Consider the following 20,405-nt stretch of genomic DNA (forward strand, 5'->3'; position numbering starts at 1 on the left):
CTTGCATATCTCCTGCCTGACTGTCCATTTCACCACCGAAAAACAGCAAAGGTAAAGAGAAGTAGCTTTGTGCTTTATCATTTCAGCTGTGCTTCTAGTCACAGGGGAACAGACAGAGGCAATAAACGGTGGCATTTGAACAGGGTTGCCAGGAACCACGCTGAGGGGAGCTTACTCTGTAACGAGGGCGGTTTTCTGTTAATACACACCTTAACCGGTCTGAATGTCTCTGATAGTGTGCATTTTTAAATCTCTGAGGCAGGTGAAACTGATTTCAGATTTCCGATTCGTTTAGTAAAACAGAACTCTGTGGATATTTTTTATAGACTCCCTAATAACTCTTATTCAGAACACAGCTGGTCACGATGGCTATCACATCCATGTGATGAAGAATGTCTTTGTTCCTTAGAGGATCTCAACTTCACTGGAAATGCCTTAGTAAAAACCTCATGTGTGGGGAAGAATTCTTTTAGTTTTCTGGGTCTAAGTTTCTTCTTAGGGCTCTAACATTAGTCTCTGAAGGTAAAACTGCATTCTGTAAACAAATGTAAAATCTGATGGCTTGTGTCTGTGTGATGGGGTGGCCATTCTAAAGCTCCTACTACTTCTAGGATCAATAAGCATATTGTGAAATTTACAAAGTTTGAAGGACGGAGCCTGGGAGTAAAAGATTAGCCCTGATTTAGGGAAGGAGAAGAGGCACTAGAAAAGCTGTTGTATGAAATGGTTAAGAATTTAGCCAGGCTCTGCACTAGGTTTTAAGAACTTGGTGTCTTAGCCACCCTGGGAGATGTATTTCCCCCAGAAGGACAGACCCAGACCCCGAGTCTTCTCGCAATCTCTTAGTCGTCAGTATCCCCTTCTAAGGGGCTTCCCTGGTGGCTCACTGGTAAAGAATCTGCCTGCCAATACAGGAGACACGGGTTCCATCCCTGGCTCTGGAAGATCCCCTGGAGGAGGAAATGGCAGCCCACTCCAGTGTTCTTGTCTGGGAGAATCCCATGGACACAGGAGCCTGGTGGGCCACGGTTATGAGGTCACAGAGTCGGACACGAGTTAGCAACTCAACAGCAAGGCGTGTTCTCTCCTCATTTCCTGAACAGAAGTCTCCCTTTCTCAACCTAGAAGAGCTGCAGCCTTGGGCATCCTTCTATTTTTCTGTCTTTTCTTTTCCCCCATGACACTGCCAGATGACACGTCTCCACTGCTTTGGAGGGATTTTATTTACCCTAAAAGCAGATAGAGAGGCACACTGAAAGAAAATGTCTGTGCTTCTCTGTCTGTGAGGTTTACTTTGAAGTCCTTCTGCCACTAAGGACACTTCCAGCTTGCCCTCGCTGCCTGGGTGCCATCTTCCCTGTGTGTGTGTTAGTCTTTCAGTCACGTATGACTCTTTGTGACTCCATGGACTGCAGCTTTTATCTCTGGTGAGATCCATGTGCCTTGGGGCTTCTGTGATCCATGGGCTCCTCTATCCTGAAACTGACTGGGTAATATTAATGAGACCAGAAGTTGTAAAATGTGTAGAATGTCCCTGTTGCTAATACATATTGATTCCTGGGTGACTGTGCAATACACTGATAATTTCCAGGTAAAATTTCCCCGCTTTCAATAAATGTTAAATCTAGTGATGAAGACTAGCCTATGCAATGAACACGAATCTGTAAACTTATCCATGATTACCTGTGTCCGCACGGTCACCAGGTGTAGAGGAAATTGTTCAGTTAAGGAAACCGCATAAAATCAGTTGAATGTAAGATTAACACAGGCTCTGTTGGGGAAGAACTCTTCGAACAGCTAGAAAGGTGGAATTTTGGAAAATAAATGGAGGAAATAGAATTCTCAAGTGCTGGATTAACAATAGTTAAAACTCAGTCTTGCCAATAAACAAATACCATAGCTCATTAATTAATTTTAATTACATATTCCTAATAATTTTAAGAAAAACTTGAGCCTGAAGTTTTCCTTCTTGGTTCTGTGCTTTAAATGTTTGAAAAATGATAAAATCCAACTGGAAAGTAAGGTAAATAATACTGTTTTATTAACTATCAGATTAAGCCTATTAATGCTTTGCATCTTGGACAAATTTTTAATTTTTCTGGTAGAATGCTATCATTATAAAATAGGGATAATAATCATCCCTGTTTTATAACAATCATAGTGCAATAAAAATAAGATCATCTCATCTCAAGTAAAAGTTTGCACAGGTGCCTCCCAGATGGCTGCAGTGGTAAGGAAGCTGCTTGCCAATGCAGGATACATAAGAGACGCAAGTTCGATCCCTGGGTCAGGAAGATCCCCTGGAAGAGGAAACGGCAACCCACTCCGTATTCATGCTTGGAGAATCCTCACGGACAGAGGAACCTGGCGGGCTACAGTCCATGGGGTCGCAAAGAGCCAGACACGACTGAAGTGACCTGGCCTGCACATGCACACACGTATGCGTGCACTCACACACAGAAATGCTAATATGAATAGTGTATGACAGTATGTGGAAAAAGCGTAGGCCTCAGAAGAGATGGGCCCTATTTACTTGGTGGTATCAGTCCTGGATGTTCATTGGAAGGACTGATGCTGAAGCTGAAACTGCAATACTTTGGCCACCTCATGCGACGAGTTGACTCACTGGAAAAGACTCTGATGCTGGGAAAGGTTGGGGCGGGAGGAGAAGGGGACGGCGGAGAATGAGATGGCTGGATGGCATCACCGACTCTGTGGACATGAGTTTGAGTGAACTCCGGGAGTTGGTGATGGACAGGGAGGCCTGGCGTGCTGTGATTCATGGGGTCGCGGAGAGTCGGACACGACTGAGCGACTGAACTGAACTGAACTGAACTGAGTGTGTGAATTCCCAGGTCCTTACTGTCTCATCTGCAACACCAGGGTAACATGACCCATTCTGCAAGACAGAGTCTGAGTAATGTGTCTGTGGTGATTGGCGCATACCTGAGCCCTGTGATCCAGCTGTTTGCTTTACAGAGAAGTTCCCACCCAGGTGGGTAAGGGAGTGTGTAGGATGCACCCAGCAGTGCTCCTGATGGTGTAGACTAGGAGGCCACTGGGTGTCTGTCCCTAAGGAGTGGATACACCAAATGCGGTGAAAGCATAAACTCACAGTTACCCAGAAGTAACAGATTATGTTTTCAGAGTAACATGGATGAGTCTTTTAAAAAATATTCATTTGTTTGGCTGCACGGGGTCTTAGCTGCAGCACGTGGGATCTCTCATTTGCTACAGGCAAGCTCTTAGTTGAGTCATATAGGGTCTAGTTCCCTGACCAGATTTCAAACTTGCCTGCTGCCTGCACTGGGAGCTTGGAGTCTTATCCACTGGACTACAAGGAAGTCCTCATGGATGAATCTAAAAAAACATAATACTAAATAAAAAAATCAACATAAGCTCATTTATGAAAGTAAAAAACGCATATATAAAGAAAACAATATTATACATGAACACATAAATAGAAGAACGTGCTTTAAACAAGTTTTGTCTTCTATAGGAATGGAGGAGAAAGGGGATCTGTTGGGTTGAAGGTAATAAGCCAAGGAGAGGATGACTTCTGCAGCCCAATGCTAAGAACGGAGAGATGTGACTACCTCAACTTTTTATGCTTATGAGTAAAAAGCAGACACAAACACATGAAACGTTTAATGAAAGGAGGGTGCCTGTACACAATAAGGGCTTCCCTGGGGGCTCGGGGGTAAAGAAACCACTACCAATGCAGGACGCACAGGTTTGATCCCTGGTCCAGGAAGGTTCCCTGGAGCAGAAAATGGTAACCCAATCCATTACTCTTGCCTGGGAAATCCCATGGAGGGAGGAGACTGGTGGGCTATGGTCCATGGAGTTACAGTCAGACACAACTTAGCAACTGAACAACAGCAAAAATAGCACAATAAATACTCTATCAGTATATTCCAAACTCTTCCTAGGTGTCCCAGTAACTGTTGGGCTACAGCACCTATGCTATGTAGGCAGGTTGTTTTATAATGAGAATAAGACAAAGATTTAAGAAGAATAAACTCACATTTGCTTGTAAATCAGAAATTGCATCCCAGAACCTGGCGTTACCCAGAATGCCTTGTGAAGCGTGTCTGGCTTGGACATGCTTCACTGTGGAATGTGCTTTGGTTATTAAAATACTATCAAGGTAACTAAACAAAGAGCTCCCAGAGACACGGTTATTATCAGGCATGGTACAGAGCGCTGCACTGACAGTAACTTGCAGAGCAGCATCTTGTCAAAGGCACGGACTAGTATTTTCATGAGGTAAGACCAGCCCAACCTTTGAGTTATAGCTTTAAAAAACTGGGAGGGGCAGAGAAGGGTACGGTGCAGGCTCGGTATAACATAACCGTCAGACTCCATGAAACCAGGCTGGGTGGGCTGGTGATTGGAACACGCAGCATCTATTCCTTAAGATTATTTTAGGACAATGAGTTTTGATGACAGGGATGTGTGGTCATCTTTTTAACCACATAAATGTCATGGGCCATTATTTTGAAAGTCCACGAGCAACACACTTCCCTTCAGTCTCTCTCTGCCTGATTAATGCTAAGCCATGCACTCTCCTCCCTGTCCCAGTTCTGAAGCTTTGGCCCTTGGCTCTGTTTGGCTCCCAGTGCGCGAATCGCGGTTAGTGAGAAACTCTATGCAATGCCTAAATCAGCAACCAGAGAATGCACTTCCAGAGAGCTCAGCTCAGGTGGGTATGGGTGGCAAACAAGGTAAGTTAGTAACTAAAATAAATACACACAGGTGGAGATGTATGTTGGTCACCTGTCTCAATAGCCTAGAGATTATAACCCTAGACTAGCATTCCAAAAGGGGGCACAGCTGTCATGTAGAATAGGGGTCCCCAACCTCCAGACCCAATGCCTGGTGACCTGAGGTGGAGCTGACGTGATGATACTCAAAATAAAGTGCACAATAAATGTGCTTGAATCATCCTGAAACCACCCCTCACCCTGGTCCCTGGAAAAATTATCCTCCACGAAGCCAGTCCCTGGCATTAGCCCAACCCCAACCCCAAAAGGGTGGGGACCAGTGATCTAGAAGATGAGACAAAGAAGAATGAAATCACTCCAGTTCCCTGTGGGACTAATGAAGGAAAAGATGTAGAAAAGCACGCACGTGAGGTCAGTGGTCTAATTGGTCCAGGTGGACAGGGATGTGTAAAGCAATTCCTAGAGACTTGAGATGCCTCTAGCTGCAAGAAACAGAAGACTCAGATAAGATGGCTTGAACAATAGGGAAAATTTATCATTTTACAGGACAAAAAATGTCCAAAGGTAGGGCAGATCCAGGTGGGTTAATGCTTCCACTCAAAGGTGTGTCATCAGAGACTCAGATTCTTTCCATCATGCTCTCTGACACCCTGGCTTGGTTACAAAATAGCTGCTGCATCAGTGGCCACATGAAGGCAAAACAACCCTAAAACAGAGAAGAGGACTGGTTTCCTTCTGAGAGTCTCTTTATATCAGAAGGAATTTTCCAGAAGTCTTGCAGCAAAATCTGCTGCCTTACTAGCAAGGTTTGCCACAGCTTCCGATTTTAAGATTTTATTCATTTATCCCCCGCCAACTTTACTGAGGGATGACTGACAAGAATGGCTATATATTTAACATATAGTGATGGGTCTTCCCCGGTGGTGCTAGGGGTAAAGAACCTGCCTGCCAGGGCAGGAGAGGCAGGAGATGCAGGTTCGATCCCTGGGTCCCGAGGATCCCCTGGAGGAGGAAATGGCGACCCACTCAGTCTTCTTGCCTGGGGAATCCATGGACAGAGGAGCCTGGAGGGCTACAGTCATAGGGCTGCAAAGAGTCAGGCACGACCGAAGTGACTTAGCACACACGCATGCGCGCACCTCACAGAGTTAAACCTTTCTTTGGTGTGTGATGAACAAGCTTAAGATCTATTCTCAGCAACCGTTGAGCACACAGTACAGTATCATTCACCATTGTCACCATGCTGTACATTAGATCTTATTCTTCTTATAAGTGAAAGTTTTTACCAGTTAGGGCTTCCCTGGTGGCTCAGATGGTAAAGAATCTGCCTGCAATACAGGAGATGTGGGCTTGATCCCTGGATAGGGAAGATCCCCTGGAGAAGGAAATGGCAACTCACTCCAGTACTGTTGCCTGGAGAGTCCCGTGGATGGAGGAGCCTGGTCAGCTACAGTTCATGGAGTCGCAAAGAGTCAGACACGACCGAGCGACATACACTTTCAAGTTTTTTTCACTGATGTGGGATACAGAATGCCTCAATTGGCTTAAACCAATCACGGCTTATTCCTGAGAAGTGGGAAGCCTTTTCTGAAGGACATTCTACATGAAAACTGCACCTTGAAATCCATCTCTCAGCATAGAATAGGGGGATGGAAGGGAAGGACTGAACAGCAGGCAATTAACATTTTAAAAAATGTGCTGTGTGGGGAGAATTTGAAGGTGTCTGAAAGAGGGAAGACGTGCTTGCTGGAGTGATTGTGAGCAAGAGTTTCAGTGGTGGCTGTTAGAGCAACTTGTGAAAGGGAGAGAGGGAGACCTCTGAGAAGAGAATCCAAGTCAGGAGACCAAGAGGGAGAGCTCACAAAGCTGACCCTAGCTCCGGCAGGCAGCCTGGAGCCCCGACTCCGTGAGCCCTCGGGCCCCCTCTGATCTCTCCTCAGTGGGGTGTGCAAGGCCCCCGGGACATTTCTGCCCAATCTCCGGTCCTGCCAACCACCACCTTTGGCCTCCTACATTGCACTCTCATGATGCAAATTTCTCTTTCAGGATTTTGAGTCCCTGCTCATATTTTGCCTTCTGTCAGCAATGATCTTCCTTTATGTGTATACCTGGGTGACTTGTTTCATTCTTCAAGGGGTAGTAGGACATCACCTCCTCCAGGAAGACTTCCTGTGACTCTTGGGTTAGTTCTGTCCCCCGTGAGCTTCCTCAGTATTCTGTGTACATCTGTGTATCATCGATATTTAGTGAATTGGTCAGGACTGGTGCTGGAATAAAGCATAAAAACAAACTCCTTGCTTTAATGGGGATAGTACTCTAGCGAGAAAGTCAGGCAATAGATTCATGTATAGTACATATATGTGTTTTATTTATATAAACAAACATAAACATTGCTTATATTTACATAAAGTCATGTATATATAATGTATAAAACACACATTTATAATATATGTGGTAAATATATTAAAAAATGCAATGCAAGGCTGGGAGGAGGGGCGCGTCCCTGGTGACTCAGTGGTAAAGAATCTGCCTGTAATGCAGGACATGCTGGTTAGATCCTTGGTTTGGGAAGATACCCTGGAGAAGAAAATGGCAACCCACTCCAGTATTGCTGCCTGGAGAATCCCAAGGACAGAAGAGCCAAACGGGCTACAGTTCATGGGGTTACAAAGAGTCAGACGTGACTGAGCAACTAAACTAGAATCATATAGAAGGCAGAGATTTGCATCCTGATGTGTTACTGTGTCCAGAGGTTGAGAATGTGAGAAAAATCCTGAAAAAGAGGCTGAGGTGGCCGCTGAGGTGAGGTTGGATGAACCAGTGACAGGGAAAGAGAGAATGACGACCAGGAAGTTAAAGGAAGGAAGTGTTTGTTGGCAGTGGAGGGCCCTAGAAAGTGAAACGTTCCCGAGGCAAGATGATGCTCCATCGTTTCTGCACTTGGCAGTGCTCAGTAAATGTTTGGGGGGCCCAATAAATAAACTCTTCCTTCCCGATGTGCCGCTGTCCTTAGAGAGCACTCATTCCCAGCATCTTTACTTTCCTCTCAATTTTTCCTCCTTTCTTCCTCCATTTTTCCTGACATCATGCTGGGCTGAAGGCTTTGGCCACCTTTGGGTGCATGACCTATTTTCTAGGATCCCCTTACTCTTGTGGAGGAGATAGGAAATAAGGTTCACCAAGGTGATGAAGTGTGCAGAGAGTATCATCCACGTTTGCCCACTGTCTCTCACCTTGCTTGCGCAGGAGTGGCAGGATGGAGGCTGTGCAGACTGGAGTTGGCTGGGAGGATCTCTTTCGGCTGGGCTGTGTAGCCCGAGGATTTTTCTGTACAAATTCCAGGATGAGGAGAGTCCCTAAAGCATGGAAAGTAAGGGCCGAGGGATCCAATTTCTTCTGTGCTTTTGTTCCAGAAAAATTAGCCGTCACTTTTAAATGTACACAAGCCATAGAGAGAGAGCTTTGAAGTACTGGTTGAAGAGAACAGTAAATCTTCTCTTCATGAGAATAAAAAGCTACTGTGAAGGCCCCGCCCCCACCCTAGCATCTATCGGCTCCTCAGAAAGTGTGACAACAGCTGTAACTTTTCGTGAAGCTCAGACGCTTGCGTTCATGGAGTGTGATATGGCTCGACAGTATCTGTGCCTCCAGGTGAGTCTGAGATTTTGTTTCCCGTCCATTCTCAGGTGGGGCTTTGCCTCGAATGGATTCCCTCAGCAGAGCAAACGCTGAATTTTGTCTGGACGTGTTCAAGGAGCTGAACTATAACCACGCAGGAGACAATGTCTTCTTTTCCCCGCTGAGTCTTCTTTATGCTCTTAGTATGATCCTCCTGGGAGCCAGAGGAGACAGCGCAGAGCAGATGGAGAAGGTACTGGACACAGCAGGAATCCTGGGTGGCCTGGGTCTTCCTCAGAGTGACTTACACCTCCATACCCAGAAAATGCTGCCATCTTGTGAAAGAAGAACCACTTGTGGGCAAAGCATATTTCTTACGACTAATGGCTTAGATAATGCTATACATTATAATGCAAATAACAATGCATGCCACGCTCAGAATGCATTGCCATCGACACTTTCACACATAAATGACTGAAATTTACTTTCATAGTTTATCCTTACAGTTATTTAAACATGCCAGAGAACACATATATGGTATGATTCTTGCCCTCTACAATTTTAACTTAAAATAAAATGAGTTTCTATCAGAAACTAACACAGTGTTGTAGAATAATTATACTCCAAATGAAAAAATAGTGTTTTAAAAAAAAATGACCAAATTGAGTAAAAAAAAAAAAGACTGTTTAAAAGTTATCTAGTTTTTACAGTGCTCAGATACACATCTGCAGTTCGTGCCAGCCCTGTGTGTGAGGCGCAGGGCTCATTATTCCCATTGTACAGATGGGGAAACAGAGACTAAACTGAGGCCAAGAAAGAATGCTGACATAAGCTGATATGCAGTGGTTTTCCACCATGCATACTTATACACACGTTCATACATGTGTTTACATATGTATGGCTTCCCAGGTGGCAGTAATGGTAAAGAATCCGCCTGCCAAGGCAGGAGATGCAAGAGACACAGGTTCGATCCCTGGGTTGGGAAGCTCCCCTGGAGGAGGAAACGGCACCCACTCCAGTATCCTTGCCTGGGAAATCCCATAGACAGAGGAGCATTTTTTTTTTTCTGTGAAAAGTCTAGAAGAATGTCACTTAACAACTCCCAGGGTATTTTCACATCTTATTATTTCTTGTCCTTTATTTCATATTTTGATGCACTTTTAGGATTTTCTTGCATTTAAATAAATAATCTAGTGGGGAACTGTGCGGTGTTTTGCACAACCCCAGAAGAGCACTGTCAGTGCTGGTCCGCAACAGTGGGTGGGGGTGGCGGAGGAGTCTGAGCCAGAACTCAGGGCCTGGGGCCAGACAGGCAATGAGGGTAGGGGGCCAAGTGGATTAACCTCATGAACTCAGTTTCCCTGACAGAAAATGAGGATAACAGGATCTACTTTAAAAGTTGTTGGGAGGATTAAGTAAGATATGCAAAGGCTTAGTTCAGGATTTGGAATATAATATCACTGAACATTAGCTCTTACTAGGTCTTTATCTGAAGTGGAAAAACTTGTAACTGTCAGCCTCTATAGACTATATGTTGCTTCTGATGCCAATCTATCTCATTTTTTTTCTAGGTGCTTCACTTTAATCATATTGTAGAATCATCAGGACCAGAGTTCAAGGACTTGGCTAAGGTATGATAATATTTCTGCTGAGCTGTCAAATGCTCTTTGATAAAAGAGCACCAAGAAATAATACAGTCCAGGCGCTGAGCGGCAGAGCACTTTATTGATTCATAAGAGCGCAAGTGATGAGTCCTTGCTTTCCTCCTTTAACCCTCCTGAGGGTGACTGTGGCCAATAAGACTTGACATGAGGATAATAGCAGCCACAGTAAAGCCCCTGATTCTATCATCTGATTTTTGTCGTTCTCATTCGATCTTCTGCTCTCTTATGGACTGTGCCCCATGGTCAGCCTGTCAGGCTCTTTTACGCAGGGTCAGGCTTTCAGTTCAATGAGGGGACTGAGAAAGAACACGATGCTTTACCTTTTAATTCTATAGCAGGAAAACAGGGCCTGATGTCACCCAACCCACGTGCTTCAGGACTATGGTCTCTGTTCTGTCTAATAAAAGGATGCCTTTTGACATCAAAATTAAATAGAACTGCCACATGAAAATATATGTATGCTTGATTGTGATTGATTGAGAAAAGACATAAATGCCTAGAGTCATAGAATACTTGCTTCACGGAACCCTTATTGTTAGGAAATTAGAGCCCATAGTTTGGGAACATTCACTTTGGGGAATATACGCATAAACCCTACAATTTCCATGAATTCAGATGCATCAAAGCCACGGGGAGAGGGGAGGAGAGGGTGAGATGTTTGGAGAGAGTAACATGGAAACTCACATGACCATATACAAACTAGACAGCCAACGGGAATTTGCTGCATGTCCCAGGGAACTCAAACAGGGGCTCTGTATCAACCTTGCTGGGTGGGGTTCAGGAGGGAGGGGATATATGTGTACCTATGGCTGATTCATGCTGAGGTCTGACAGAAAGCAACAAAATTCAGTAAAGCAACTATCCTTCATTTATGGGAGGGGGTTCAAAATGGAGAACACATGTACACCTGGGGTGGATTCATGTCAATGTATGGCAAAACCAATATGATATTGTAAAGTAATTAGCTTCCAATTAAAATTTTAAAAAAATAATAAAAAATAAATTTTTTAAAAGCCACCTGCTTAAATGAATTGCTCCTGTCAGAGACAGATGGGTGTGTCTGTTCAGTTTAATGAAGAGCTCAGTATTTGATTAAGTGACCACATAGAAAATGGAGACATTGAAAGGAGCATGATGGCTAGAGAAGGAAAATGATTCTTTAGGTACAAAGGCAACAATCAAACTTGGATGATCACTCTGAAGACCCCCACTAGGATCTCTTCATTAAAATGTCTGGTTTTGGATTAAACCATGAGAGCTGACAAGTCCATGTGTGTTTGCAGCGGTTTACAGCTCTGCACACGGTCTGTAGCCAAAGTCCCAGAGTGCCGAGGTTGTTGCGGGAGAGGAAATCTGGAGAAGGAGAAGGCTCTCAGCTCGCCAACTCTGGTTTTGTTCATGTTCACGGCCCTTCTATTCAGAGGCAAACGTCATACTGTCTGGTTATTGCTTTTACATTATTTATACTCTCTAATGGCAAGAAATCTAGCAACTTAATACTCCATTCTTTATTTACTGGTGCTTCAGTGCAGCCAAGCTGGAAGGATTCACTCAGAGTTAGGAGTCCTTTTCTCCCACATCAATCGGCCAGACCCTAACTATACCCTCAGCATTGCCAACAGACTCTACGGGACAAAGGCGATGGCATTCCATGAGGTAAGTCCCTTTGGAACAGAGGCCAGCAGCTTTCTTGGCATCCTCTGAATTTCACATTATAAAATAAAATGAAGGATAAGAAGCGTCACATGATGTTCATCTTCAAGAGATTACATTTGAGCAAAGTTAGAGTTTCAGTGAAATGGTTTTTACCAAACTCCTATTTAAGGTTGTGAAATGTCACATAACTTCCTGCAAATTTCCAATGTTGTCCAAGAGTAAGGTCATGGATGAAGCACAACCAAATTTGATAATAATTATCCCTTATGAACCAGAAAGAAAACAAAATATATTTCTCATCTCTTTTTCAAAGGTCCTTAATGGCAGAATATTGAGAGTTAATGGAAAGTACACTGGGCTGGGAGCCAAGAGAGCTGCTCCCATTGAGGCATGACTTTGGACAAATCCCTTCCACCTGTAAAATGAGAGGATTAGACTACGTTCTTTCTAGTTCCCAAATTCTAACAATAATGATACCATTTTCCAATGGCACTCATCTATACAGTTGTACTGAGTGTTTATTACGTGCCAGTCACTCTACTTAATCTCATATATTTCTTACGTAGTCCTGTAAGACGTAGTTATAAAACTGTTATCAGTTCTACAGTCATGAAGCAGATTCTATAAAGGCCACAGACATAAAGTGACAAAGCCTAGACTGGACCCCTATCTAAACCCATCTTCCTGTAAATTAAATACCACATTATTCTGCGACGGTTGAGGTGAGATCCTAGATTCAGTTACACAGCTTTGGTTTGACCAGTGTGACTTAGATGTCAGTCAACCCTGAATATTCACTGGAAGGACTGAAGCTCCAATACTTTGGCCACCTGATAAGAAGAGCCGACTCATTGGAAAAGACCCTGATGCTGGGAAAGATTGAAGGCAGGAGGGGAAGGGGACCACAGAGGATGAGATGGTTGGATGGCATCACCGACTCAATGGACATGAACTTGAGTAAACTCCGGGAGACAGTGAAGGACAGGGAAACATGGCATGCTGTGGCCCACGGGGTCACAAAGAGTCAGACACGACTGAGCAACTGGGCAACAACAACTCAAATGTCAGCTGGGTGAAGCGAGATGCAGCCTTGACTATCTAATGTTCTTCCCTAGCCTGGTGGTGCAGGCTACGTCTTATACTCAGCAAGATTTGGATTGTCAGAGTTTTTGCAACTTAGTGTGGCCTATCTTGGTAGCACAGATATTTCAGAGGTATTTCCTTCTATAGCCGGAGAAGTGTACAGAGAACGTTTACGGAGAGGGCCCGAAGTGAGGGGATTAGCAACCGTGGGCCCCTCTCTCATTCTTTGGTCTCCCTCAAAGCTTTCATGATCTGGACGTAATTGTAATAGATGCTGACTTGAGACAATGATTACATCTGACATGAGACGCTGACTTGAGAAGCTCCCCATTAATTTCATTAGGTTGTCTCGGTCTGTGTCAGAAGATACTGATATCCCAGGATTATGTCTGGAAAAACTCCCACTGCTTGGGCTGTGAGCCGTCACATAAGCATATTCCAGCCGTAGCTGGACGCAGCTCAGGGCAAGAACTGGGTCAAGGGCCAGGTTTTGCTCTCAGTTAAGCTTTCCCTGGATACAGGCACGGAAGAATCCAGTTAAGCGATAACTTTCCTCACACTATTTTTTTGGTGATATGCAACTGTCCTTTCTTTTACAGCGATACTTACACTGTTCTGAGCAACTGTATCAAGCCAGGCTGCAAACCGTTGATTTTGAACGGTCTGTGGAAGAAACAAGGAGAACCATCAATGCTTGGGTTGAAAGTAAAACTGATGGTGAGGATAAGTCAACCACGTGTCTCCAAAATTTATTTGAGCTGTGTTGATAAACTTGCTGAGTTAATGTTAAGGAGGAAACTAGATGGCGTTTGTTTCGATTAGTGTTCTGGCCTCAGTCTAGGCTTCTGTGCCTAGAATAATGCCTGGCACATAAAACTTCTGCAAAAATTTTGAGCATAGATTGATTAGTGTTGTCTGTCATTACAGATCTTCATGCTGTGTATTTGTTTAGACTTATCATCATTTTGTCATGAATTTGTGTGTTTATTTATGTATCCATTCATTTGTGTGTGTATATATATATATATATACACATATATGTATGTATACACATATGTAAATATATAAGCAAATGATGTTCATCATTGTTATTACATGCTAGGTATTGTGTTTGGCCCAAAAGTTCAATAAAAATGAAAGCTCTCATCGAGTTAGAATCTGATACTTCATATACCCCTGTTTCATATTGTATGATAGATTATATTCCCCAAAAATGCTATAAATTGCAACACTCCAAAATGCTCCAAGAGGGCTTGGTGTTCCGTTTTGATCAATATATTTACAGCAAGAAATTCTTGGTATAGATTTATAAATCCTGACTTTTCAGATACATTTTTACTTCAAGTGTTGGCATATATGCTTGTGATACACTAAGGTTAGCATACTGCAAGGACCAGTGAATCCTTGGAATATGTAAAGTATTTGGAACTGGTGAGGTACTGGTAACTATAAAGTCTGAAAGATATTAAAAATAAGCCACAGGAGACAATTCCCTGGTGGCTCAGATGGTAAAGAATCTGCCTGCAATCCAGGGGACTCAAGTTTGATCCCTGGGTCAGGAAGATCCCCTGGAGAAGGAAATGGCAACCCACTCCAGTATTCTTGCCTGAAAAATCCCATGGATAGAGGAACCTGGCGGGCTACAGTGCATGGAGTCACGAAGATTGGGACATGACTGAGAGACTAACACACTATAGGAGATGATTATGGAATTTTAAAAGAACACCAGCTATGTATAAGAAAGCATTGGAAATGACTAGTTACAAGACAGGTTGATTCACAGCTAACAGACTTGGTAATCCTTGAATGCCAACTTCTGATTAGAAGTAACAAAGCATTCAGTATTCTTTGAAATAAACTTCATTTGACAAGAACATGCTTTATGGCCACAGACGAAGGAATTCTTCTGGCATCTCAAATCTATAATTAGCCTGAACAAAGGATCCAAATTTCTTGTAACTCTTCAGCTCTCTACTATCAATAAGTTCAAATCTATTATTTATTTATTTTTTTATTACAAGGAAAAGTCACTAACCTCTTTGGAAAAGGCACGATTGACCCCTCATGTGTCATGGTCCTGGTGAATGCCATATATTTCAAAGGACAATGGCAGAATAAATTTCAGGAACGAGAGACGTTTAAAACCCCTTTTCAGTTAAATAAGGTGAGTACTTTATTTTCAGATGGATGATCAATTTCGGAGAATGCCATATCCATTAAAGACAATTTAGAAAATTTCAGTGAAAATGCTGGTTCTAGGCCTTGTGTTTCCATGAATTTAGTTTTTGTTGCTCCCATGAAGTGACGGTAAACCTTCTCACAAGGCACCTAATGGGGTGATCAGGAACAGAAGAAAGTCTGTCCTTTTCTTACTGTTCTTCTAGGTCTTCATTCTTCCAGACCTGCTTTCTCTAGCAAATAGTTTCTCTAGAAGCGCAGCAGAGCTGGTTGTACTATTTTTCTCCCGGAAAGTCTCTAATTAGATCCAAAAAAAGGAGATGATCCTGTAATCTCATTTTCCCACATAAATCACTTTATCTAGAGACCTTGCCTGTGTTTTGGGGAAACATAGATGTTATCATTTTTATTAGTATGTATATTATCTGAACACAGACATTTTAAAATTAAAAAACTTATAACCTTTGCAAAGCAATGTAATACTTTCTGTCATTTCTGGGTGTACTTTGTCATTTCTGTTTTACCCATGCCTTTCTGGTGCTGATGCAGTTATCTTTGTTATTCTGAAAGGAAAATCAGCACGCGTACCTGTACACGCACATGTGTAACTGTACCGTCTAATTGCAACTCTTTTCCAAAAACATAGGGTAAAAGTGTAACCGTGGAGATGATGCATCAGATTGGGAAGTTTAAACTGGCCCTCATCGAGGACCCACAGATGCAGGTTCTGGAGCTGCCCTATGTCAACAACACACTCAGTATGATCATTCTGCTTCCAGTGGGCACGGCTGACGTAGGCCAGGTGAGGTTATGAGAATGCTGATGTGCAGTGAAGACACGGTGTATGTGTGCACACACGGTGTGCATTTCATGACCATACGGTGCTGCCAGTCACTAATTCTACCCGGTTCAGCAGTTCTGCCCAGGTGCTATGAGAGCAAAGGGTGGACATCCCCAAGTCCCTGACTTCAGGATGATGTATTCAGGGAGAACAGTCTATTCTTACATTAAAAACAGGGCATCTGGAGGCAGAGGTGCCTGTGGGACCAGTACACACAAACATACAGATGCAGATGCACACGCACGCACACACACACACATGCACGCATACGCACGCACGCGCACACACATACACACGGACGCACACACGCACACACACGCACACACACATACACACGCACACACATACACACGCACACACACATACACACACGCACGCATACACACGCACACACACACAAACACACGCACACACATACACACGCACACACATACACACGCACACACACATACACACACGCACGCATACACACGCGCACACACACAAACACACGCACACACATACACACACACACATACACATGGACGCACACACACAAACACACGCACACACACATACACACGCACGCACACACACACATGCACGCATACGCACACGGACGCACACACATACACACGCACACACACATACACACGCACACACACATACACACGCACACACATACACACACGCACACAGGCTGGCCATTGGACATTTGGGAAACCTCTTTCTGTAGTGGGCTTCCCTTGTGGCTCAGACAGTAAAGAATCCGCCTGCAATGTGGGAGACCTGCATTCGATCCCTAGGTTTGGAAAGTAGGGAAGTCTTCTGGACATCCCTGGGTTGGGATGCATGCTCTGGAGCTCTAAAAGCAGCACAGTCCCGGCTGTGAGAACACGTGTGGCAGAGGTGTGGTTCACTGCAGGGGGAGCTCAGGTCTCTGGAGGTCTATGGGCTTCAGTGGAAGATATTTGGAGGTATAGAGCAATTGGAAGCAGTTTAGAAGTGATCTTTTTTACCTTTGGGCTGGACTGTGAAGTATGTGGATTTTTAGTTCCCCAACTAGGATCAGACCCATGCCCCCTGAATTGGAAAGGTGGAGTCTTAACCACTGGACTGCCAGGGATGTCCCGGAAATGGTTATTAAATTGTGATTCATTTGTTTAATTGTTCATTTATTCATTCATACACTAAACAGTGAGTGTCTACAGCAAGCTGGAAACTCTGCTGTGTTCTAGAAACACAGATGAATGTGTGGTTACAACACGAGTTGCATGTGTCAGGAGCGCTGTGATAGACCCTGCAGAAAGCCATGTGGAAGCACAGAGAGTCCAAATTTGACTGAGGAGATCAGGAAGGTATCCTAGTAGGGTAAACTCAATGCCAGCCTCACTGGATAAGTAGGAGATGGAGTGGAACAAAGGCAATACCTGTTGCTTCAACCAGTGCAAAGAACACGTGCAAATGCCTTAGAAGTATGAGGGAGTGAGGTGGGTCTGACATGAAGTCATGGTCACTTGGATCAGGGCAGAAAAGCACAGAAGGAAAAGAGGCTTAGGAATTAAAACCGCCTTTATGTCTGATTTTATACTGTCAGGATGGGGAAAAACGTGACAAAAAAGTTTTCAACTCTTGTAGTAGATTGCTGGGGTTTGACATACTGGTTTGGAGCTGCGGGGAGGTCTGAACAGAGAGTTTCAAATGACCAAGGGTAGAATTTGAAAGGCTTCAGAAACTCTTGAAACTGGATGTAGGGTGAGAGGTCTGAGTTGTGAGGCTGCTTGGGGGGAAATCGGAGCACAGACCCAGGAACTGAATTGTTGGTGAAGGCAGAGGGCATCCAGGGTTCAGAAGCTTCCGACACAATGAGGGCAGGACACGAGGGATTAGAGCGGCGAAACCAGCTCATAAAGGAGACGTGACTCATGTTTCAGATGCACACGCCCAGAAGAGATGGTTGAATTCATCCGGGAAACGGAGCACAAGGACTTCACGGCAATAGAGGGAGTTTAAGAGATGCCTACCTGCTGAGGAAATGAGGCCAAAGAGTGTAGGGTTCACACTGACAAGTTAATAACGGAGCATCAGTGAGGCATAGACAAGAGGAGAGGGCAGGTGTGGCCGCACGCGAGGCTTCCACTGTTCTCAGATGGGACTGGAGCACACTGCAAAGGTAGAGAAGAGATTGATGTTGCATTGACGCCAAGAATTAGAAAACAAATAGCATTTAACACAGAGGGCATGTGTTCAGCTCTTGCGGGCTCACCTGTGTTTTGTCTCTTAGGTAGAAAAGCAGCTGAACTCAAAGACCTTTCAGGAATGGACCAGCCCGTCCAACATGGTGGAGAGGGATGTGGAAGTGCATCTCCCGAGATTCAAACTGGAGATCAAGTACGAGCTCAATTCCCTGTTAGAGTCCCTCGGGATGACAGACATCTTCAGTCAGGTCAAAGCAGATCTTTCTGGAATATCACCAGTCAAGGGCCTCTTTGTATCAAAGGTCATCCACAAGTCCTTCGTGGAGGTCAACGAGGAGGGCACGGAGGCAGCTGCGGCCACTGGTGATGCCCTGGTAGTAAAAAGACTTCCCATCCGAGCTCAGTTCGTGGCGAACCACCCCTTCCTGTTCTTCATCAGGCACTTTCACACCAACACAATTGTCTTCTGTGGCAAGCTGGCCTTTCCCTGAGCAGAGTGAGTGGAGCAAGGTTCAGGGTCACGGAGGAGGCGCAGGGACAAACCACAACTAAAAGCGGTTCATACCTCAGCCTCCTCCGTGCTTCAGTTTGCTCCTCTGCAAAATGGGTCTAGGACATCTCCCAGCTTATCCCACGAGTTGGTGAAGCCTCAGATGAGGGTTATCATGGAAGAAGCTATAGCTACAGACAAGCCTCTGTCTCTCATCTTTGGGGTGTCATTTAAGTGCTGTCCAGGTGATATGATCCACTCAGTGGGAAATAGATTGGGAGATTAGATTTTCTTGACTTGTTTGTATCAGTGAACTCTTGGTTAAGTGGCCACATTACCTTCGGAAGACCAATGTAAGGGCTTCAACTTTGGCTGGCTCTTAAAATCTGTTATTTTTCTTGTATATGTAAATATAACATCGTGAATTCTGTATTGACTATAATAAAATACATGAAATGCCTTAAATTCTTGGAGGATTTTTAGTACTCTGCAGCAACTCAATACATACAAGAAAAGACTGGATAAGTGGAAGTCTGATTCGGTGCACGTTTTAGTAGAATCTTTGGCTAAATCTTTTTAGGCTCTAAAGTGAATCAGATTTTTCTTTCCTTCCCTCTCTCCCTCCATCCTTCTCTCTCTTTCTCAATAGTGTTTAGTTGTTTAGTCACTAAGTGTGTCCAGCTCTTTTGCTACCCATGGACTGTAGCCTGCCAGGCTTCTCTGTCCATGGGATTTTCCAGGCAAGAATACTGGAGTGGGTTGCCATTTCCTTCTCCAGGGGATCTTCTCAACCCAGGGATGGAACCTGTGTCTCATGCATTGGCAGGTGTATTCTTTACTGCTAAGCCACCAGGAAGCCCTCAATATTCACAATAATACAGTGAGTAAAATTCACAACAGAAAAAAACAGACATCAATCAGAATATTTTATTAGAAAAATTTCTTAGGGACTTCCCTAGTAGTCCAGTGGTTAAGATTCAGGGATTCCACTGCAGGAGGCATGGGGTTTGATCCCTGGTCAGGAAACTAAGACCCCACATGCTGTTAGATGTGGCCAAAAAACAAAATAAAAACAATTTTTAAAAAAAGAAATCCTCCTTAATTTCTATTTGTGATAACATGAAATGATGATCAGGTAATGGTGTCCTTAATATGTTCACTGCCTTCTCAGTGTCACCGTGATGAATGCTTCCCTCCAGAACTCTCTCAGAGGGTTAAACACAGAAGAGGCCCTCAAATCCCCCTTCTCTTACACTGTCCTAGGGCGGTCAGTCCAAGACGCCCGTTGATTCCCGCCTGCAGTGATGGGCCACCGTCTTACTATTGCCAGTGGTGGAGGCGAGGGTGGGTTTTCAGCTTCCCCGTTGGGGCCCTGAAGGGCGCATGCGTGCTCAGTCATGTCTCACTCTTGGTGACCGCTCCTCTGTCCATGGGCTTTTTCAGACAAGAGTTCTGGAGTGGACCGACATTTCCTTCTCCAGGGAACTTCCAGACCCAGGGATCGAACATGGGTTTCCTGTGGTGCAGGCAATCTCCTGCATTAAGGGGGATTCTTCAGTGACTGAGCCACCAGGGAAGCCCTTATTCTTTAATAATAAAATATAAAGTAGCAAGCAAGCAATGATTTCCAGCGAGTATAAAACTGAAGACTTATCTCCTTAAAATAGCACGTGAAGTTGCCTCACGGCACTGGAACAGCTGCACGTGCTCTTCCAATGGTCCTTTACCGAGTTCATCTGTCACACGGCACAAAGCCAAGAAGCCACCTTGGCCGAGCTCATGGATAACCCAGCAAGTTCACTTGCAGAACTACGAGAACCATGGCGCAACAACGACGGTGTGCAAAAACGAGGTGTTCCCTTTCAACATCTGGGACAGACAGCGAAGGCAGTCTGTCTGGTGGATGCTGGCTCCTTCCCCACGGCCCCGGCGTGTGCTGTGCAGGAGCCGCGGGACCAGGCGTGGGAGGGG

The 20,405-nt window shown here is 44.5% G+C and overlaps 1 protein-coding gene across 1 annotated transcript; it reads left to right on the plus strand.

Annotated features, from left to right (window-relative positions):
- SERPINB11 (serpin family B member 11) lies at positions 1–18,887 on the plus strand. Its single transcript, XM_055416843.2, has 8 exons — positions 1–51; positions 8,414–8,598; positions 9,917–9,976; positions 11,537–11,665; positions 13,348–13,465; positions 14,770–14,912; positions 15,573–15,728; positions 18,031–18,887. The coding sequence occupies exons 2-8, from the start codon at positions 8,431–8,433 to the stop codon at positions 18,433–18,435; spliced, it is 1,179 nt and encodes a 392-aa protein (XP_055272818.2). The 5' UTR covers positions 1–51; positions 8,414–8,430; the 3' UTR covers positions 18,436–18,887.
- Positions 18,888–20,405: the final 1,518 nt, after the last annotated feature.

Source organism: Moschus berezovskii, chromosome 28, assembly GCF_049115385.1.
Source record: "Moschus berezovskii isolate FMDL1 chromosome 28, NW_MosBer_1.0, whole genome shotgun sequence".
Classification (NCBI taxonomy): Eukaryota; Metazoa; Chordata; class Mammalia; order Artiodactyla; family Moschidae; genus Moschus; species Moschus berezovskii.